The sequence below is a fragment of the Aethalodelphis obliquidens genome, unplaced genomic scaffold (assembly GCF_003676395.1).
Source record: "Aethalodelphis obliquidens isolate GAN/ISIS:26980383/991018 unplaced genomic scaffold, ASM367639v1 scaffold38, whole genome shotgun sequence".
Taxonomy (NCBI): domain Eukaryota; kingdom Metazoa; phylum Chordata; class Mammalia; order Artiodactyla; family Delphinidae; genus Aethalodelphis; species Aethalodelphis obliquidens.
In genome coordinates, this window is record NW_020837982.1 from 11,703,755 (window position 1) to 11,723,604 (window position 19,850).

The 19,850-nt window shown below is 50.0% G+C and overlaps 1 protein-coding gene across 4 annotated transcripts in view; it reads right to left on the bottom strand.

Annotated features, from left to right (window-relative positions):
• The window catches only part of PIK3R6 (phosphoinositide-3-kinase regulatory subunit 6), a 52,105-nt gene extending 34,594 nt beyond the window's left edge, over positions 1-17,511 (bottom strand). The window contains exons 1-3 of one of the 4 annotated variants that reach the window (XM_027131039.1): positions 17,019-17,511; positions 16,249-16,357; positions 4,636-4,737 (exon numbers count right to left, since the gene is read on the bottom strand). In XM_027131039.1, the coding sequence (XP_026986840.1) occupies positions 4,636-4,737; positions 16,249-16,357; positions 17,019-17,183 (376 nt within the window). In that variant the 5' untranslated portion in view covers positions 17,184-17,511. Of the gene's footprint in view, positions 1-2,651; positions 2,753-3,603; positions 3,679-4,635; positions 4,738-16,248; positions 16,358-17,018 lie in introns of those variants that run through there. The other 3 variants (XM_027131038.1, XM_027131037.1, XM_027131042.1) reach the window with 3 other exon arrangements.
• Between the last annotated feature and the right edge of the window lie 2,339 nt (positions 17,512-19,850).

Genomic DNA, 19,850 nt, shown 5'->3' on the forward strand with positions numbered 1-19,850 from the left:
TGTTTGCCAAAATGCACTTCCTCTAAAGCTGTCATCTTACTTGTGACCATTCACCTCTTTACTGGGGAAAGGGAAGAGGGGACACCCAGGTGAGACTGTGAGCGCGTGTCTACCTATGTGTGCCTGGGGCTTGAATGCAGAAAAAAACGCCCCTGATAAAGTTGCCTGAAAAAGGGTTCCCCGCTCTCCAACCAGGGTAGATGTTATTACAGCTAAAGAGACAATAGGGAGGAAGGAAGGGAGAACAAAGGCTGACAGGGTCCTGCTGTGGCAGGACACCCATAGTTCAGGGTTTGCTCCTCTACTTCCGGCCACTCAAAGCTGACCCAGGACTTGGCAATGTCAGCTCTCCATTGTCCTGCGATTCTAGACAGTCAAATCTCTCCCCAACCCCCTCTTAGATGTTTGCTTTTCCCCTACGTCCCACCCTTGGCTCATATTAGAATCACCTGGAAAGATTTAAAAAAATACCAATGCAGAGCCCACCCCAAACCAAATAAATCAGATATCTGAGGGTGGGGCCCAATCATCAATTTTTAAAAATATCTCCCCAGGAGAATCTAATGTACAGGATTACAGAACTAATCGAATTCAGTGAGAATTATTGCCTTCGGCGATAAGTTTGGAGATATGAGTAACTGATCTGTCAGAGAAGCCCTGAAGTGACAAGATGCTCAGTTCACAGAGGACAATCGTCCCTGAATTAAGTCACAGGGTCAGGATGGCCCCTCCCTGGCCATAGTCCTGGCTCTCACGGTGGTGGGAGGAGATTTAAAAGAATACAATTAGGGGCTTCCCTGGTGGCATAGTGGTTGAGAATCCACCTGCCAACACAGGGGACACAGGTTCGATCCCTAGTCCGGGAAGATCCCACATGCCGCGGAGCAGCTAAGCCCGTGCGCCACAACTACTGAGCCTGTGCTCTAGAGCCCGTGAGCCACAACTACTGAAGCCTGCGCACCTAGAGTCCATGCTCCGCAACAAGAGAAGCCACCGCAATGAGAAGCCCATGCACTGCAACGAAGAGTAGCCCCCGCTCACCGCAACTACAGAAAGCCCAAGCGCAGCAACAAAGACCCAACGCAGCCAAAAATAAATAAATTTATTTAAAATAATACAATTGGAGAAAGTTTATTATTATTACTATTATTTTTGTTGTTGTCCATTAGCTTGTTTGCAAAAGATATAACCTTTGTTTAGAAATGTAACCCTTATAGACACCAGTGCTCTGACACTCTTTGGGTCCAGCCATGACGGGAATAAAATCTCCTAAGATTTTTTTCAAGCAGACCAGTCTTTGTCTTCTTGAAGTTGTCCCATACCCTCTTGTGATGGTTAATTTTACGTGTCAACTTGACTGGGCAACAGGGCACCCAGATATTTGGTCAGATGTTATTTTGGTTGCGTCTGTGATGGTGTTTTAGATGAGTTTAATATTTAAATCGATAGATCAAGTAAAGCAGATTGCCCTTCCTAATGTGGGTGGGCCCCATCCAATCAGTGGTGGCCTGAATAGAGCAAAAGGCTGACCCTCCCCCAAGGAAGAGGGAATTCCTCCTGCCTGCCTGCCGTCCAGCTGGAACACTGGTTTTCCCCTGCCTCTGGACTTGAACTGAAACACTGGCTCTTCCTGAGTCTCGAGCCTGCTGGCTTCTGGAATGGAATTTACACCATGGGCTGTCCTGACTGCAGGTCTTGGTACTTGTCAGCCTCCATAATCGTGTAAGCCAACTCCTTATAATAAACCTCATTCTCTATACGTATATACATCCTACTGGTTCTGTTCCTCTGGAGAACCCCGACAAACATGCCCAGAGAGGACCCTGGCATCAGTATGGGGAAAGCTGGTGGAATAATCAAACTTAAAATTCCCTCAGCCTGCTCCAGCCGCTGCACATAGCCACCCAGATGAGAGGGTTACAGGGGACACAAAATTACTACGGAAGAGTTGAATTCATAATTCCCAAGGGATGTTTCCCTCAAACTAGGATGTTGTGGAGAATTGTCCTTTTCCACTCTCTGGGTATCAGCCATCAGAATCAGAACCCCCTCCCTGGAATGGAAATGGAAACACACCAATGAACTCTTTCTGGTCCCTTCCCTTTAAAATCACAATAAAATCACTAACCTAGGGGTCCCACTACCTCATGCCGGGTGAGCCATAATACAATTGAGAAGAATATGGTTTGTTTGTGTGTGTTCCAATTCAGCCTTGGACTACCCGAGGCAGCTTAGCTCTGTACCGGTGAATGTCATGTGGTTCATGTTGTGTTTACTAGTTTCCGTTTTGGAGGATGACCTTTTCCTGACCTTGACCTTTGAGCTGGGCTCCATTTTCCTTGAGCCCATGGGGCCCCAACACGCTGACCACCTGGACCTTGCCGACTACCCTTCCTACCAGGGGCGAGGACTTGTCTGGGAATCCCCTGGTGAACAGACAGCACTGTCTGAGCATCTCAGCTGCTCACTGAAATCACGTGCTCAGCACCCAGATGCACCGTTGGCTGGAGTGAGTGACACGCTCACGTGCTCCTCTTTCTTCCATCCCGTGCCTGACTCCCACCTTCCCCCCATGTGGTACAAAGGCTCAGATGTTTCTAAAAAGGTTTGCAATCTTGCCCCTGTTTGCAGGAGTGGCAAAATAACAATACCTTTGGTGACCTTGAAACATTGCTCTTTGCAGCCGTCCAAACAAACGTCTTACTTTTCAGGGGCCCCTCTTCTTGACTCTAGGATGAGAGGTCTCTAAGGGCTGTAGGAAGGTGGGAAAAGTTAAAAACAACTATAATTTGGAAAGCCAGCCAGGATAACTGCAGTCCCTGGTCCTGATGGAAAAACTCCCTTTTGGAGTTTTCAGGGCCAGCATCCTAATTTGGGGATGCTTCTCTCACCCACTGGATTTTGGGTCAGGGGGTCATTTGGATGTTGGTGGTCTTTCTTGCCCTGTAGCCTTCCCTGCTCACTATAATCCTGGTGGCACTGTGACCTAGGTGCCCTGCTTTGACCTGGCCTTGGAGTGGCACGGGACCAAGCTGGCCAACGGACTCTCTCTCCCTCTGGGTGACCATTTTGTGGGTGACAGCCCGGAGTGGAGAGAGCCTCCCTCTTCCTGTCCTGGCGGCAGATCCACCCTGTTCCCTGCCCTTTCTGGTACCTGATGCTTCAGCTGTTCCTTCAATGCTCAGCCACTTTTTATCTTTGAATATTAAATGAACCATATGGTCTTCTATTGCTTGTATCCAAAGAAACTTTATCGGTATACCTCCCTTCCTAAAACACGATACCGATGTGTCTTAATTGTTGTAATTAAAGTGAGTGCAAAGTAAGTTGGTTTTGAAATGTTCAGTAGGAGATTTTCACAGTGCTGTCCCCACCCTTATCCTCCCAGCCCAAACCCCAGCTGGTTAAAGGTGACCAGGAACCTTGTGACACCAAGATTCACTGGTTGAAGCTTCTTCTGACTGGGTGAGGCTCTCTGAGGGTGAGTGGGGTGTGGAAAGGATGCTCTCTTAGGAATGATAACAGGCTGGTGGCTGTGCCTGCCTCGGGGTGTCCCCTACCCTTCCCTGGGACAGGGATCTTCAACGGCATTGGAGTCTATACCTGGTGGCCGGAGGAGTGGTTTCCGACTTGCCAGGTGAACATTAGTTGATACACATCTTGGGGGAAGGGTTATCTCTGCTTGTTGTCCCAGGACGGTGTAGGGAGAAAAGTCTAGGTTTTGGAGTCAGCCAGACGTGGGTTCCAATCCTGGATCTGCCACTTACTAGCTCTGTAGCTTTGAGCAAATTACCTAACCTCTCTGAGCCTGTTTCCCTTTTAGTAAAATGAGGACAATTGTACTGATATCCCTACCTCGCAGAATCCTTCTGATGTTTTGCATGAGGCAGCCCGTAGAGAAGTCATTCATAGCACAGATGCTGGAGCTAGATTGCTGGGTTCAAATCCTGATTTGACCATATAATATCTATGTGACCTTGGGACAATACCTGTCTTCTCTCACTTTCCCATATTCTTTTTTTTTTTTTTTTTTTTTTGCGGTACGCGGGCCTCTCACTGTTGTGGCCTCTCCCGCTGCGGAGCACGGGCTCCGGACGCGCAGGCTCAGTGGCCATGGCTCACGGGCCCAGCTGCTACGCGGCATGTGGGATCTTCCCGGACCGGGGCACGAACCCGTGTCCCCTGCATCGGCAGGCGGACTCTCAACCACTGCGCCACCAGAGAAGCCCCTCCCATATTCTGTAAAATGGAAGTAATAATAATATCTATCTTATGGGGTCTTTATGAAGACTAAACAAATTAACATTTGTCAGGTGCTTTTCCCACTACTTGATATATTGTGAGTGCCATAGAGATTTCTGTTAAATAAATGCAAGTGTTTGGCAATATATGTTGCTATTATTGTCATTACTCCCAATGTCCAGCTCAGTGATCTGCCGGCAGCTGGGGCTCGTACAAGCGTGTAGATGTCCATCTCTCAAGATGGTCTCGCGTTCGGGGAGCTGAGTGCGGGTCTCTCAGCCCCGCTGGGTAGAGGTGGTCCTGCCAGCTCTGGGGGCAACCTCACCTGCCAGATGGGCCTTCCCCACTCTGTAAACGGGCACACCAGACCCCTCTCTCCCGGACCATACTGACCTGAGCTCTCCATGGGGGCCTGGGGTAAGTGTGAGGAGGGTGTGACTGTCTCAGGCAGCAGAATGGAAAGTAAGGTGCTTGTTTTCCTGCAAAGAGCTGGTTCTGCAAAAGAAGAGACAGTTAGTGGTGGGTGGGACGTGTACAAAGTATATTTGTGGAATGGAGAGGTTCCCGGGGGAACGAGGCTTCTCTCAAACTGGAGGGGAGGGAGTCTAGATTTATTTAAGAAGTACTACTATGGTGCTTGCTATGTGCCAGACACTCTTCTAAACACTTAAAAACTATCAACTCTTTAATATTAACCTTATGAGGTAGGCACTATTTTCTCCCCATTCCACAGATGGGGAAATTGAAACACAGAGACAAATAACGATTCAAGGTCAAATAGCTAGTAAGTAAAGGAATGAGCCCTTGAACTCAGACCGTCTGGCTCTAGAGCTCATGCCCTCAATCATGACCACAGGCTGCCCCACTGTGACCCCAGAGGGAGGGACACCCAAAGTCTGCTTCCCAGGGCAACACACTCCACAACTGAAAAGCAGAGGAACTCTGAAAGAATCCAAGAGCTTGTTCTTTGAAGAAAAAAAAGATACACACATACACACACACACCTGGGAAAGCTAATTGAGAAAGAGAAAACAAAGAGACAATATTAGGAATGATAAACATCCCATATGACATTTATCTGTATAAAGAAAGTCTGAACCCTCTGTATCATACACAGTTTTCTAGGGAAATAAAAATGACTCAAAAGGCTCTAGAAGAGTTAGAAAAACTGCTTATATTAGTAACCAGTGAGGAAACAGAGAAAGCCATCAGGTAACTGGCTCTTAAAAAGTGGTATCTGGCTCAGATGGTTCCTTTGATAAGTTCTCTCAAACCTACAGAGTGAAGCAAGTTTTTATGTTACTTAGCACAGAGTTTACTGTCCCAAAGAATAGAGAAAAAAGAAAAGATTCTCTGAAAAAGCCAGCCTACCCTCGGTACCAAAAATCGAATGAGGATAGTTTAAAAAAGTAGAGCAAGCACTTCACATCCACTGGGATAGCTACTAAAAAAAGAAATACAACAGAAGGGACTTCCCTGGTGGCGAAGTGATTAAGAATCTGCCTGCTAGGGACTTCCCTGGTGGTGCAGTGGCTAAGAATCCGCCTGCCAATGCAGGGCACACGGGTTCGAGCCCTGGTCCGTGGAGATCCCACATGCTGCGGAGCAACTAAGCCCGTGTGTCACAACTACTGAGCCTGCGCTCTAGAGCCCGCGAGTCACAACTACTGAGCCCATGTGCCACAACTACTGAAGCCTGCACGCCTAGAGCCCGGCTCCACAACGAGAAGCCACGGCAATGAGAAGCCCGCGCACCGCAACGAAGAGCAGCCCCCGCTCGCCGCAACTAGAGAAAGCCCGTGTGCAGCAACGAAGACCCCACGCAGCCATAAATAAATAAATAAATTTATTACCAAAAAAAAAGAAAGAAAATAGATCAGTGGTTGTAAGGGTTTGGGATAGGGAGAGGGGGTGACTACAGAGGGGCAACAGGGAACTTTTGGGGTGACGGATTTGCTCTGTACCCTGTGGTAAAATCGATATATGTGTTAAAACTCATTGAACTGCATAGCAGTAATAGTCAATTTTACTGTATGTAAATATAGAAAATAAAAAGCTATTAAACAAAGAAAGAAACCCACATCTGAATTGGTAACTGGGATCCCGTGCTTGGGTGCTCAGTAGGCTTTGACCAAATTCTAGAATTTACCAAGAAAAAGGCATGTGTGTTCAATGGTACTCTCACAGCTTTAAAACACCAGATCATTGACACACAAGGCACAGCTACCTCTTGAGAAACATCCGAGGAACTGGAGTGGAAAATAACTGACGTATTTTAATATATACCCCTTTTTTTTTTACCAGTTTAATTTTTTTAAGCTTGTGCATGTTTTATATATTCTAAATGCAAATAAGCCTCTATCTAATTACCAATTTATAGGAAATACGGAGATTACCAGGATGCAAAATCCAGCGTTTGAGAAACTCTACAGGACGAACATTCTGTTTTCTTTAACAAATAAATTGCAGGGAAGATGGGGTGAAGGTGAGGAGGGGAGACGTAAAGCCAAAGGAAGGGGGGGCTACAGATTAACAGGGTTTAAGAGACATTATCAACCAAGTGACTCTTATTTCGATCCTAATTCAAACTATTACAAAAAACTATGGGGTTAGGGGCTTTCCTGGTGGCGCAGTGGTTGGGAGTCCGCCTGCCGATGCAGGGGACGCCGGTTCGTGCCCCGGTCCGGGAAGATCCCACATGCCGCGGAGCGGCTGGGCCCGTGAGCCATGGCCGCTGAGCCTGCGCATCCGGAGCCTGTGCTCCGCGACGGGAGATGCCGCGACAGTGAGAGGCCAGCGTACCGCAAAAACAAACAAACAAACAAACAAAAAAACTATGACATTCGAGGCACCTGGGAATTTGAACACCACAGAAATTTGGGTGGAGGGAGATAATAGTTTTGTAGTTCTGTTTGAAAAAAAAAGTAACAGCTGTTGTCTTTTCTTAAATTAAACATTCAATGTTGAGGTAACTAGATTCACACGCAGTTGTAAGAAATAACACAGAGAGATCTCACGTGTGCTTTACCAGTTTCCCACTGTGGTAACACCTTGTGAAACTGCAGTGCAAGTATCATTACCAGGATATTGACATTGATACCTTTTTATTCAGATTTCCCTGGTGTGTATGTGTGTGAGTCCTTTATCTTTTAATGATACACACGAAACTATAAAAAAAAAAGTGGTATCACTTACCCACAGGCACTGGTTTTCATTTTTAATACATTTCTACATCTGATGTCTTAATATGAAATAGGTTTGACTTTATTTTTATTATGTGGCAGAGGGCACACAAAAGAGAGAGATGACATGTATTTAAGTTGGGAAGCATAATAAAATAGACATCTGTGAGCTCATCAGTCAAGGACACGGCCATTGAATTACACTGTGCGTGTAACTTATAATCTCAGGGAAAAAACAATAAAACTATTAAAATAATTGCTCTTCTCTTCCTCCCTGGGTCTCTGGGACTGCTGTATTGTAAGGCTGACCATGCTGAGCTGTGGGCGTAACTTCTGGAGTCTGAGGAATCCGGCTCAAGTCCCAGCACCCCCACCCCCAGGGGGCCCCCTGGGGGCCTCTCTGAGCTGCCGTCTCCTCCTCTCTTTGTGAGATGGACACCCAGAAGAACCAGCTAGAATGTCAGACTATTTCATGATGACATTTTGATCAAGGGCTAGGCATGCAGGTCGGGGAACTAAAACTCCACTCAAGAGAGGAAGGTGTCAGGCATTCATGCTGTTTGTTCTCTCTAAAAACGTGCAGTGGCATGTTTTGGTGGGCAAGACTTGACACTGGAATCTAAATGAACTATGAAACTTCAAACATGAAAGTTCGACTGTGAGTGGAAGACCTTGTGGGTGTTCCCAGTCTACACGGAGGAGGTGGAAAATGGCAACACAGTCAGAGCCACCGCCCAAGGTGGACAGGCAGTGGGAACAGGGCAGATCCCCAAATCCAGGGGTGGAGGGAGACAAAGAGAAGCTTCCCAAGTGGGAGCCCAGAAGTTGTGTTCTCAAGTCCCCCTCTATCGGTTATGTGGTTGTGAAGAAGGATGGTAATAACCTCTGCTCCAACCCCACCGCCCCACCAGGTCCAAGCCACCATCATTTCTTGTGCAAATTACGGCAGTGCCCCCAGTGGGTCTCCCAGCTTCCACTCTTCCCCCTACAGCCTAGCCCCTGACTGAAGCCCTCCAATGACTTCCCTTAGACCTTATCATAAAGTCCACCCTCCTCACCCTGCCTAAATCTTGCCCGATCTGGCTTCAGTGCTTCTCTCCAGCTGCATCTCATCCCGTTCTCCCTCTGGCTCACCAGGATCTCACCTCATGGCTCTTTGTGTTCCTCTAACTTGCCAAGCTCAGTCCTACCTCAGGGCCTTTGCACACCTCTGCCCGGAACACCTTTCTCCCAAGCCTTCCTCACAGCCGGCTCCTTCTCAACACTCAGGTCTCATTTGAAATGTCACCTCCGTAGAGAGGCCTTCCCTTGAGCAGTCTTTCTAAAATAGCTTTCCCAGTCATGCTCTCGCACACTCTTTTATTTTATTCATAGCTTTCATCAGGATCAGAATTTTCCCATGTAATGATCAGTTTTCTGGGCTCTTCATTAGAATGTGAGCTCCACAAACAGTGGGTTCCAGTGTCTCTTATTCACTGCAGCACGCCCAGTGTCTAAGGCAGTTATCGGCACCCAGGAGACAGTGAATAAATATTTTGGAGAAATAGTTGAAGTCACATGTCCAGTGAATGATGAATCAGGGCTAGAGCTCAGATCTCAGCCTGGGGTGTCCAGTCATGGCCCCCTCCCTTCCCTTCGTACCCATTCTTCCCCTGCTCCAAACCTCACAGAGCACCCTCTGCCCGAGGAAAATAAAGTACACACACAGTTAAACTTTTGTCGGGGAGGAATCAGCTAATAATGACCATTGAGCAGACTTAAAGGAAAAGAAACCACAAAGATACAGATTAAAAGAGAAGCGTAGGTCGGGTCGGGGGAGGGATAAATTAGGAGGCTTGGGATTAACATATACACACTATTATGTATAAAATAGATAACCAACAAGGAGCTACTGCATAGCACAGGGAACTATACTCAATATTACATAATAACCTATAAGGGAAAAGAATCTGAAAAAGAATATACGTAGCTGAATTGCTGTGTTGTACACCTGAAACTTACACGACATTGTAAACCAAGTACACTTCAATAAAAAAAAAGAGAAGTAGGGACTTCCCTGGTGGTCCAGTGGTTAAGACTCTGCACTCCCAATGCAGGGGGCCCGGGTTCGGTCTGGGATGATGTTTAATGGAAAGCAAAATTCTAAGAAGTTTGAACAATCGCTGTCAGAAAGCCTCCTTCATTCTTCTATTCATTCATTCGCTCACTTATTCACTCATCAACCATGTATTCGGTGCCTGTATGCATTTGTGCAGGTCCTGGGTATATGCTGTGTCACCCCCTTGTTCCTCTGCAATCTATTTCCTGTCCTTTGGGGCTGCTGACCACACCAGTATGGGGCAGAGCCCTCAGGGGTCAAGCCTGCACCAGACAGGAAATGGAAACAGGCAGAACCCAGGTCATTCTGGCAAAACGCAGCAACATCTCAGTTGTCTCATTTCAGGATGATGTGAATTTCTCAGGAAATAAACCTTGCCCTTTTAAGCACCCAAACTTGCCTCTGAGGTTTCCTCGATGAATCTCATGGGAGTTGACTGCACGTACCTCACAGTAACACAGTGAAGATTTCAGGGGCTGCTGGTAGGTGAAGGAAGCCTCCATCCTACGCTGAAAGGCTCCTACTTTCTCAGGTATGAATCCCGTTTCAGCAGTGGGGACTGCACCTCGCACAAAGTGGGTGGACGGGGCTGCCGTCTGGCCCACCGCCTCACTGGCCCTCCCAGCCAGGAAGGGCGAGGCTCCGTAATCCATCCAAAAGGGTGCTTGCTGTCATCTGTCTGTTCAGCGGGGATGCCTCTCTTAAACTGGAACAAAGGCTCCTCTGTGCGGGTGGCTGCCCTGTTGCTGTCTCTGCTCTTTCACCAGACTGCCAATTTGCTGAACGCTGGGGAGCCAGATAAACACATGGCATTGTCTTGTATGTAAAATAGGGAGACAAAGCCCGAGAAACTGGTCTATGAAAAAAGAGCATGGAACTCCCATGCTCTTGGAACATCTATTTGGGCTGCTCCGAGGCCCTCTGGCTCTCTTCCTAGCTCCTGGCAGTGTTTCGAGGGACTGAGATTGCTGAGTAAATCAAACAGCATCTATGGAACACTGTTCACGTGGCAGAAAGTGCGCCAGGCCTGAACGTTTAGAGGTAAATAAATGAGACACAGTCCTTGCCCTTAGGAGCTGGGGGCCTTCCAGCCCATGACTTCTCACTGACTGCAGTGTGGCCCTACTCGCCACGTTCTCGGCCCACGATTGGCACACTGGTGTCCATGCCCACGGCAAGCTTGATGACACACGTGTTACACGGAAACCAAGGGTAGTCATCAGTTAACCATTAATAAATACTGCCTTTGCTGATCAGGCTGGCTTTAATTATTTTTACAAAAACTTGCGTGTCCTCCAAGTGTCATGAAGGCTGAACGATAAGACGTTTGCCTAAGTGGTTTTTTAGGAACTCAAAGCTGTGTCCAGTTTGAGTTTGAGCCCATTAAGACTGGTTGAGACCCTCCATCTGGGCAGGCGCAAATGTCCACTTGGTGACCATTTGGCGTCAGGGGCCCAATACCTCCACCCTCAGAACACGCTAACGGCACCATTTTCTGAGCATGCGTCCTATGAGAAGCTTGTAGCTTAGTTGCACCTGCACAGAACGATGATTACCTCACCTTTTCTTATCCCCATCACCTTTCCCCATGCTCCACACGCCTCATCTTTATCTCGTAAGTACCCCTCGCCCCCTCGCCGTCAGGAAGGCAGATCTGAGAGTTGTTCTCCCGTCTCCTCGATTGGCTGCCTCACGAATAAACCCTTTCTCTGTTGCAAACCTCAGCATCTCAGCATTTGACTCACTGCGACTCGGGCAGACCAAACGTGTTTGGTAACATTTGCACGGGGAACCAGAGACTTGCTCTGCCTGGTACATTGTGAGAATTTACTGCCCACGCTAAAAACTCTGCCCATGGCAAATGTCTGGAAGGTACACATGCTATACAGTGAAAAAGCAAGCATCCTCCTTCCCTAGAAGCAGCCACGGTTCTAGAAAATTTGACTCTGTAGCCCACATTTAAAAGTTAGATTTCACATAAAAATCAAGATTCTCAACTTTTACTTAGAAGGAATAACTGGAAGATCTGGAAACAATGGGCCCATAATTCCACGTGGCAACAATCAGTGGGCTTGGACTGCAGCTGCCCCCCTGGAAGGGCCAGGCACCCGCCCCTCCTACTGCATCCACCACTGTCAGCTGGTCTGTGGCATTGTTCATGCTTCCTGCTGGGCTCTTTGAGGCAGACAAGCTGGCAACCCACAAGCTATGTAGATCTTTCTTGATCTGTGACGGGGTTACACCCCAATAAATCCATTGTATGTTGAAAATATTGTAAGTCGAAAATGCACTGAACACACCTACCCTTACAGAACATCACAGCTCGGCCCTGCCTACCTTAAACCTGCTCAGAACCCTTCCATTAGCCTACAGTTGGGCAAAATCTAACGCAAAGCCTACTTGATAATCAACGGTTGACTATCTCACGTAATGGATTGAATACTCTACTGAAAGTGAAAAACAGAATGATCGTCTGGGCGCAGAACGGCTGTAAGCGTATGAGTTGTTGATTCTTGTGATCACGTGGCTGGCTAGGAGCTGCCCTGCCCAGCATATCGAACCCCATATCGCTAGCCTGGGAAAAGATCAGAATTTGAAGTATGGTTTCTAGTGAATGCACGCTGCTTTCCCACCATCGTAGAGTCGAAAAGTCTTAAGTCAAACCATTGTAAGCTGGGGACTGTCCACTGTGGCCCAGGTCCCAGTTCTCAGAGAGGAGAGTTAATTGCAGACACGCCTGACGTGAGCTGGGCGTTGCAGTTGCTCCGAGATGCCATGTGAGTCATTCGACAAGCATTTACGGTCCGTAGCCCCTGATGCACTGCATCGTGAATGTCAAGCACTTGTACGAAGACAAGACAGGGTCCCTGTCCCCAAGCCGCTCTCAGGCTGGGGAACGGAATCAAGTCTGTTCAGCATGGTTGCTACGGCAACTGGCACAGGAAACAGAGATGATACTGATGCTGAAAACACTGGTGAAGAGGCAGCGGTCCCATGGGAAGGGGGTCCCAGACACAGCGGTAAGGACGCTGCTCTGCCACTTGTGCGGGGCATTGGTCCCTGGCTCCGTCTCGGATGACCGACTGTAGCTTTTGTGCTGCTAACCAGACGAATGGCACGTCCAAGCTCAGCTCCCAAGCCCCTGCCCTCCCCCAGTTGCCCCAGTCATAGCGAGAATGCGACATCACGGGATAGAAACACACCAGCCTCTGCCACCAGTTGGGAAGATTCCCAGCAGCTGGTACAAGCAGCGCGGAAAGCGGCCAAGGGGCGAATCCCAGCCACCTGGGGGCAGCCCCACGGTCATGGCACTGCGGCCTCTCATACATCCCCCACCCCCATCCCTGGCCAGTGCTATTCGTTCCTTGTCTCATTTGCTCAATAGTGATTGAGCCTTATCTGTCCTACAGACTCAAGGTAGGAGAACCAGGTCTTCAACTGAAGATCATATAAGTGGATGGATTCATTCATTCACGCAACGAATATGTTTCGAGCCCCTTCTAAGTGTGAGACACTGTTCCAGTTCCTGGGGATGTGGCAATCAAGTAGGCAAAAACACCTGCTCTCATAAAGGTTGCACCCCTGAGGGTACGTAGTGAGGGTGGGAGTGGGGGAAGGCAATAAATTCCATAATTAAGTTGTATATGAGATGCTGAGAAGTGCTATAGGAATACGGCTGAGAAGGGGATCGCGAGGTTCCAGCGTCGGGGGTGCGATGTTAAAAGGTCTCCCTAAGGAGGTGACATCTGAGTAGAAGCCTGAGGGAGGAAAGGAGCAAGCCAATGTCTGCAGGAAACATGTTCCATGCGAAGGGAACAGCCACCCAAGCGCCGAGGAGGGAGGCGCCCGAGGGTTTTCAAGGGACAGTGCAGCTGGGGTGCAGTCGGCGAGGGGACAGTAGGAGGATGCTGGCAGACAGTCCTCCCGGGTTTGTGCCTGTCTGGTGAGCTTTTGTTCCAGATCATTTCTTCAAGAAGGTTTGTATCGTGAACAGCCTTGGAACAGACAGCAAGGATCTCCTCCAGGGCCAAGGGTGGATTTCTTTGCCGACCAGTATGATAGAGACGATGTCTCCTTCCAGGGCAAAGATGGCAGGTTTGCTCGCAGCCCACGGTGAACAATGGGGGTTTCCTTAGCTCAGGGCTAATCCCAGCCGTGACGCACAGCACGCACTGGGGCCACCTCCCCGCTCTCCCAGGGGACCTGGGGGCAGGACGCTCACACTGCCTGGTGCACCGTGAGTGATAAACACCCGGCTCTCTGACTCTCGAATCTCGTGTTTTCTGCCAGCATCCCTAAAATTGTGGTACGCTAACCTGTGAGTCACAAGGAGGGTAAAATCTTAGACCCTTTCCAGCAGAGGGGCGAGACCAGAAACAAAGAATGAACGAGTGAATGAATGAATTGGGATTCAGAGGACGTTCCTCCTTAAACACAGAACATTAGCAATGAACAGTCCTCGGGGCGGGTGCGAACACATGGCCGTTCACTGCCTTGGGATAAAATGGGCCACAGGACCAGCCACAGAGCCACAGAGGCGGTTCTGTGACACGCAGCAGGAAGAAGCAGACGGGGCCCTGTTCGCAGCTGCGGCTGCCCATTCTCTCTGTGCAAGAGATCATGGGAAAGACTTCCCTGCTGGAGGAAGGGCTGCAGAGAGCAGGACTGAGGAGGCCTGGCTCCGGGTCAGTGTCTGGCCGTGAAGATCCCAGCTTCGGAAGATCCCCTGCCTGCCCCATGGCTGGCTCCCGGGCCAGACTCTTCAGACAGGAGAAGCCACCCCTTGGGAAGAAAGACACGGAGTTTCCCAGGACCATCTGGGTCCTCCTTCCCGCCTCCCTCCTGTCCTGCGCCCACCGCCCTGGCACAGAGAAAAGGGACCCCCCCACCACCGAACCACTCCCCTCTCCTCCCACACGCGTTGCCAGCCGGCCGCCCCCAGGGTATTGGGTCAGATGCCATTTCCAGGACTCTGAGTTCTTCTCTCTGTAGAGACAGACTTGCCAGACGACACACCCAGCTCTTTGGTTTAGAGCCTGTGATTAGTGGGGGGTGGAAATGCAGAGCTTGGGGTTCTGAGGGGGCCCCTGTCAACCCTCATCCCACGAGGCCCGCTGGGCTTTCCAGATTCCCGAGGGCCCTGCTCCCCAGCTGTCCCCTGAGGACCGGGCAGGCCCACTTCCTCGCTGAGTCTGCCTCTGGCTGGGAAGGAAACACCTGGATGCGAGAGGGCTGGTCGAGGGGGGAGGAGGAGAGCATTGTTCCTGGGGGTGGGGTGGGCGGGGGGAGCCTGGGAGGAATGTGACAGGGCCTGGATGCAGACCAGGAAGCCACGAGCCAGCCTGGCGTTCACATCCACCATGAGAGCCGAGGAGGTGACAGAGGAAAGTGGCAGAGTGGCCGGGCGGGTAGCATTTGGCGCTGGACTGCCCGGGTTCCAAGCCTCTCTGTTGCTATGGCAACATGTTGCTTAGAGCCCTTGTGCCTCAGTTTCCCTATCTTTAAAGGAGACCTAATATTAGCACCTACCTCATAAGATTACTGTGAGGACTCAATGAGATGACATTCAAAAGCCACTTACTTAGAGCTAAATAAAGAAACAGGCCAGGCCCACGCTGCTAAGTTCTCCACAAACCCCACGTTAGCAGCCAAACTGAGTCTCTAGCTTTTCTTTCTCGCTGTTCACACCCGCTCTCCTACTCCGGGTTTGCGCACTTTGCCCCCCTCACTGGGACGCCCGCTGCTCCATCTCTGCCCACAAGCCCTCTGTCTCCCTCAAGACCCAGGGTTTGCGCGGAGCCCTCCCTGACCCCACACCTGCGGGGCTCTCTCCACCTGCGTGCACACCTCACCTCGCCAGCGGCCCCGGCGCCTGTTACTGTCTGTGTTAGTCACTCACAGCCATGTCTCAACCCCACACCAGCCGGGCAGCTTCTCAAGGATGGAGACACGGCTCTGGTTGGACTCTGGTGACGGCTGCACACGTAGAAGATGCTGGATCCGTGTGTGTGTGTGTGTGTGTGTGTGTGTGTGTGTGTGTGTGTAGAGAATGGCCAAGATCCGGGACAGAGGTGGACAGATGATGTCCCAGGAGGGGCACCGATGGGGACCCAGAAGATTCTCTCTGAGCCCTGTGCCTTGCTTACCCGCTCTGCACTTTGGCAAGTAAGTTGCCTCAGTCTCCTGACCTATAAACGGGCATTATAAACATACCCAGCCTTCCTCCAATTGTCCGTGAGAATCCAATGGGCTAATGAATGTATCCTATAGCACCAGGCGTCAATAATTAGTCCTGTTATTACTGGCATTTACAGGATTTGGAGAAGAAAGGAGGGGGTCTTCTCACAGGGTCCTGCGTCCTTTCTTCTTGTGAAGATGGATTGAATAATCTTTTTCTAATTTTTTTTTGGCCGCACCTTGAGGCATGTGGGATCTTAGTTCCCTCACCAGGGATCGAACCCGTGCCGCTTGCATCGGAAGTGCGGAGTCCTAACCACTGGACAGCCCAGGTTGGATAATCTTAACTTGGCAGAATGGTCATAGTAGCCACCACATCTGGGCAACCCGTCTCAGAAAGGCTGGGCGTGTATTCACAAGCTCCAGGGGTGTCTTGCCCCTCACGGGCTCCCCTTCCAGCATCCCTCCTCCCGGACCCTCGATCTGCTCTGCTCAGGTCTGCCTCTCCCGGCTCCCTCCCTGGAGACCCCACCCCCAGCCAGCGCCTACCTTGGCTCAGCTGCAGCTCGGCTGTCCACAGTCCTGCCCAGGGAGGCCTCCAGCCCGGGACCACCTGATGTCTTAGATGAGCCCTGACCGGTGTCTGCAGCCTCCAGACCTGCAGAGAAAAGCCCAGTGTCGCACAGGCCTGGCTCTGTCCCCTCCTCTTCCTTCCCCTTCCCCATGGCCCTCAAAGCTCCTCCCAGAGCACATCCTGCTGCGACGTTGCTTTCTAGAGAAGTGTCTGTGGTCAGCCACTGGCCACTGGAGGTTCTTTATTCTGACTGGGTGGGACGGTGGTACCTCCGTGGGCCCCCCGCTGGTGCTGCCTGGGCAGCAATGCAGGGAGCCCTGACTTCTTTCTCGAGCTCCAGACACACCAAGAACCACACCCCCACCCCCGACACCATCAGCCAGATGGCCCCAAGTTCTTCCGACTCAACAGGTGCAAAGCCAGTTCCTCATTTCACCTTCTAAACCCACCTCTCTGCTGCTCATCTCAGAATCAGAAACCTGGGTGTCATTCTTCACATCTCCCCCTCCCTCAACTGTTACACCTAAACAGCACCAAGTCTTGTCACTGTCTCATGAACTGTCCCATTTTTTTTTTCCATCCCCCATGGTGGTCATGAGGTCACCACTGTTTTTCTCCTAAATTATTACAACTGCCTGATGTCTCCCTGCCTCCTCCGCCTCATAGCCAAAGGTCTCTTTCTGATAGTGAAACACAAATCTGATCGCGTTACACCTTGTTACAACCTTCAATAGCTCCCTATTACCTTCAAGAGAATGGCCAAATTCCTTAGCATGACTTGCAAGGCCCTTCTTGATCTGGTCCTTCCTTGACCCCCAACCTCAGGCTTTATCCCCTTGCTCTGACGCCTTCCAGAACGACTGCAGTTCCTTAATGATCCAGGCCGTCTCCCACCTCCAGGCCTTCGCATGTGCAGTGAAGTTGGGATTCTCTTCCCAACCCTTCTCCTGGCTCACTCCTAACCATCCTTCCTTTGGTACAGAAGAGGCAAAAACAGGTCAGGAGGAAAAGTGGAGTACCATGGAAGCTGGGGGTGGGACAGTGTCAAGGACTTGATGGTCAACGGTGTCCAAGACTGCAGACAGGACACGGATGAACACCAAAAAGCATCTGCTGACCTTGATGATTAGGAGAGAGCAGTGCTGGGGAGCAGATCACCTCCACGGTGACATGTTTGCTAGTTTGTCATATTCTTTCTTTTTTTAATTTTTTTTGTGATACGCGGGCCTCTCGCTGCTGTGGCCTCTCCCGTTGTGGAGCACAGGCTCCGGACGCGCAGGCTCAGCGGCCATGGCTCACAGGCCCAGCCGCTCTGCGGCACGTGGGATCTTCCCGGACCAGGGCACGAACCCGTGTCCCCTGCATTGGCAGGTGGACTCTCAACCACTGCGCCACCAAGGAAGCCCCTGTCATATTCTTTCTTTTTCCCATATTTTGAAGCCAAGCAATATTTTGGGGAATCTCCAACACATTTCTAGACCTTTGAAAAACTCACACACTCTATGCTGTCATCCGATATGGCCTAATGCCTAAATGGCTCTGGAGAGAGGCAGATTGCAGACAGCATGAATGCCTGGATTCAGCTGTGCCTGAAACCCTGATGTCTAGATCTTCTCTTAATTGTTCAACTATGTGATCCAATAAATGCTCCCTCCTTTTCGATTAAGACTGTTTGCACTGGGTTTCTGTCACTTGGGTTTCTCCTTTGCAACCAAAGGAGAAGCCACTGACCTTTCTCTGCAGGGGCCGAGTGGGCTCTGTTCCATCCCTTCCTTTTGTAGAAGAGGCCATTTGAAAAAAAGAAAGAAGTCCAGAAATTTGAACCATTTGCTCTAGAGCTCAGCTTCCCTCTCATGGCTACTTCTTTTCGGTCCCACTCACGTGACTAAACTCACATTTTATCTTGCATCTTTGTAATCTTAGGTCACACGTCTGCCGCCTCCCTCCCCCTGTGAGTTCTGAGAAAGCAGAGGCTAGGTCTTATTCATTATTCTATCCATCACGGGATAAGAGAATGTTAAGAGACAGTCTGGCTCAGTAAATAAAACAAAGGGATGAATGGATGAACGAATGAATGAGGGAATGAATGAGTGAAGTGAATAAGTCCAGGACAGGATGCAGGACCAAGAACTCAGCCCCTGCAAGTTCAGGACTCAGCAGCAGCCAGCAGTGTGGCCATCACGGGCTGCCCCTTCTCCTTATCAGCTTTGGCCTGAGTCGGAAATCACAAGTTGATGTCAGCCTCTTGTGGCTGCCCTGCTCCTCTTATCATCGGCTGATGTCTCTGCAACTACCGTGGGTGTGGTAGCCACGGAAGGAGCTGCTTGGTGACCGCGGACAGCCTGGGAGCTGGGCCCTGCAAGGAGGAACTGAGGTACCCTCATTTTGTGGGCACGCAGCTGACAGCCAGCCAGGAGACAGAAAGTGAAGGAGGTGGACGGAGGAAAGACCAAGGCCCCGCACCTGCCCCCAGCGCACCACGCCTACCATCACCGAGGGGGTGGCGTTGCCCCTCTGATTGTTCCCAGTGACGCCGTGTCCCTCCAGATGCTCTTAGTGTTTGTTTAATCTGGGCTTTTCAGGCCGTCTGTTGCCAAGTTTCCCATCTGCACCGATCTCTCAGCAACAGCCCTTTCCCCCAACAAGACCACATGATCCGTAAGCATCAGACTCGAGAGGGTTAGGGTTCCCTGCACTTACTGCTCCGGTTCCTAGATCACCTGGTTAGCTAATGGTTGAAAAGCCACTCTGGGGTGATCAACGCCCAAGATACAGAAGCAGAGGCTCGACATCTATGGCCCCTTGGGGCAGAGCTGTGATAGCTTCCCAGGTTCCTCTATCCCAGCCTGGGCGTTTGGAGTCTGTTCACTAATTCACCTCGGAGCTGCCACGTCACTTATCTTTCCTGCAGACAATCCACTGCTTCTGTTCCATCCTCATCCCTCTTTCCAGTCCCCTTTTTTCAGAAAGATATGTCTTACTTATTTCCCTGTCTATTACTAAGCCACTGAGAGGTTTAAACAAACGAAACTTTAAATTTTTAAACAAATTAAAACAAATGAAATCCTCTTGTAACTGTGGTGGTAGGGAGATGAGTGCTGTGATCAGGGCACTCTAGAGGGCCAGGGTATTGGAGTCAGGGAAGAATTATTTGTTTTGGATACAGGAAACCCAGGGCCACCTGTGCGTTGCTCCAGCCCCATCTTCTGCAGGGGTCCCCTCTGGGATCATTCAGAAGCCGATGCAGAATTCATCATCTCTTTGAGTTTTCTAAGGAGTTCGCTCTCAGAAAATCCTAATAAGCAATGTAGATTTTACTGACGGTTACATTAGGAGGATGGAGAAGAAGTGGATATCACTCATCTCTTAACAAGCTATTTAAAAATCTTCCGTTGTCCGGACGCCCTCCTCCAGGCCATGCCGTTGGACTGGTAGAGTGTTTTTTTTTTTTCCTTTCTCTTTTCTCCCCATGACCCCAACTCACTAACTCCTGGCTCCACCCACCCAGATTTTTTCACAAACACATCAAAGGACTCTTGAAGTGCATTCAGAGCACCTCAACTCCATTCTAATCCTT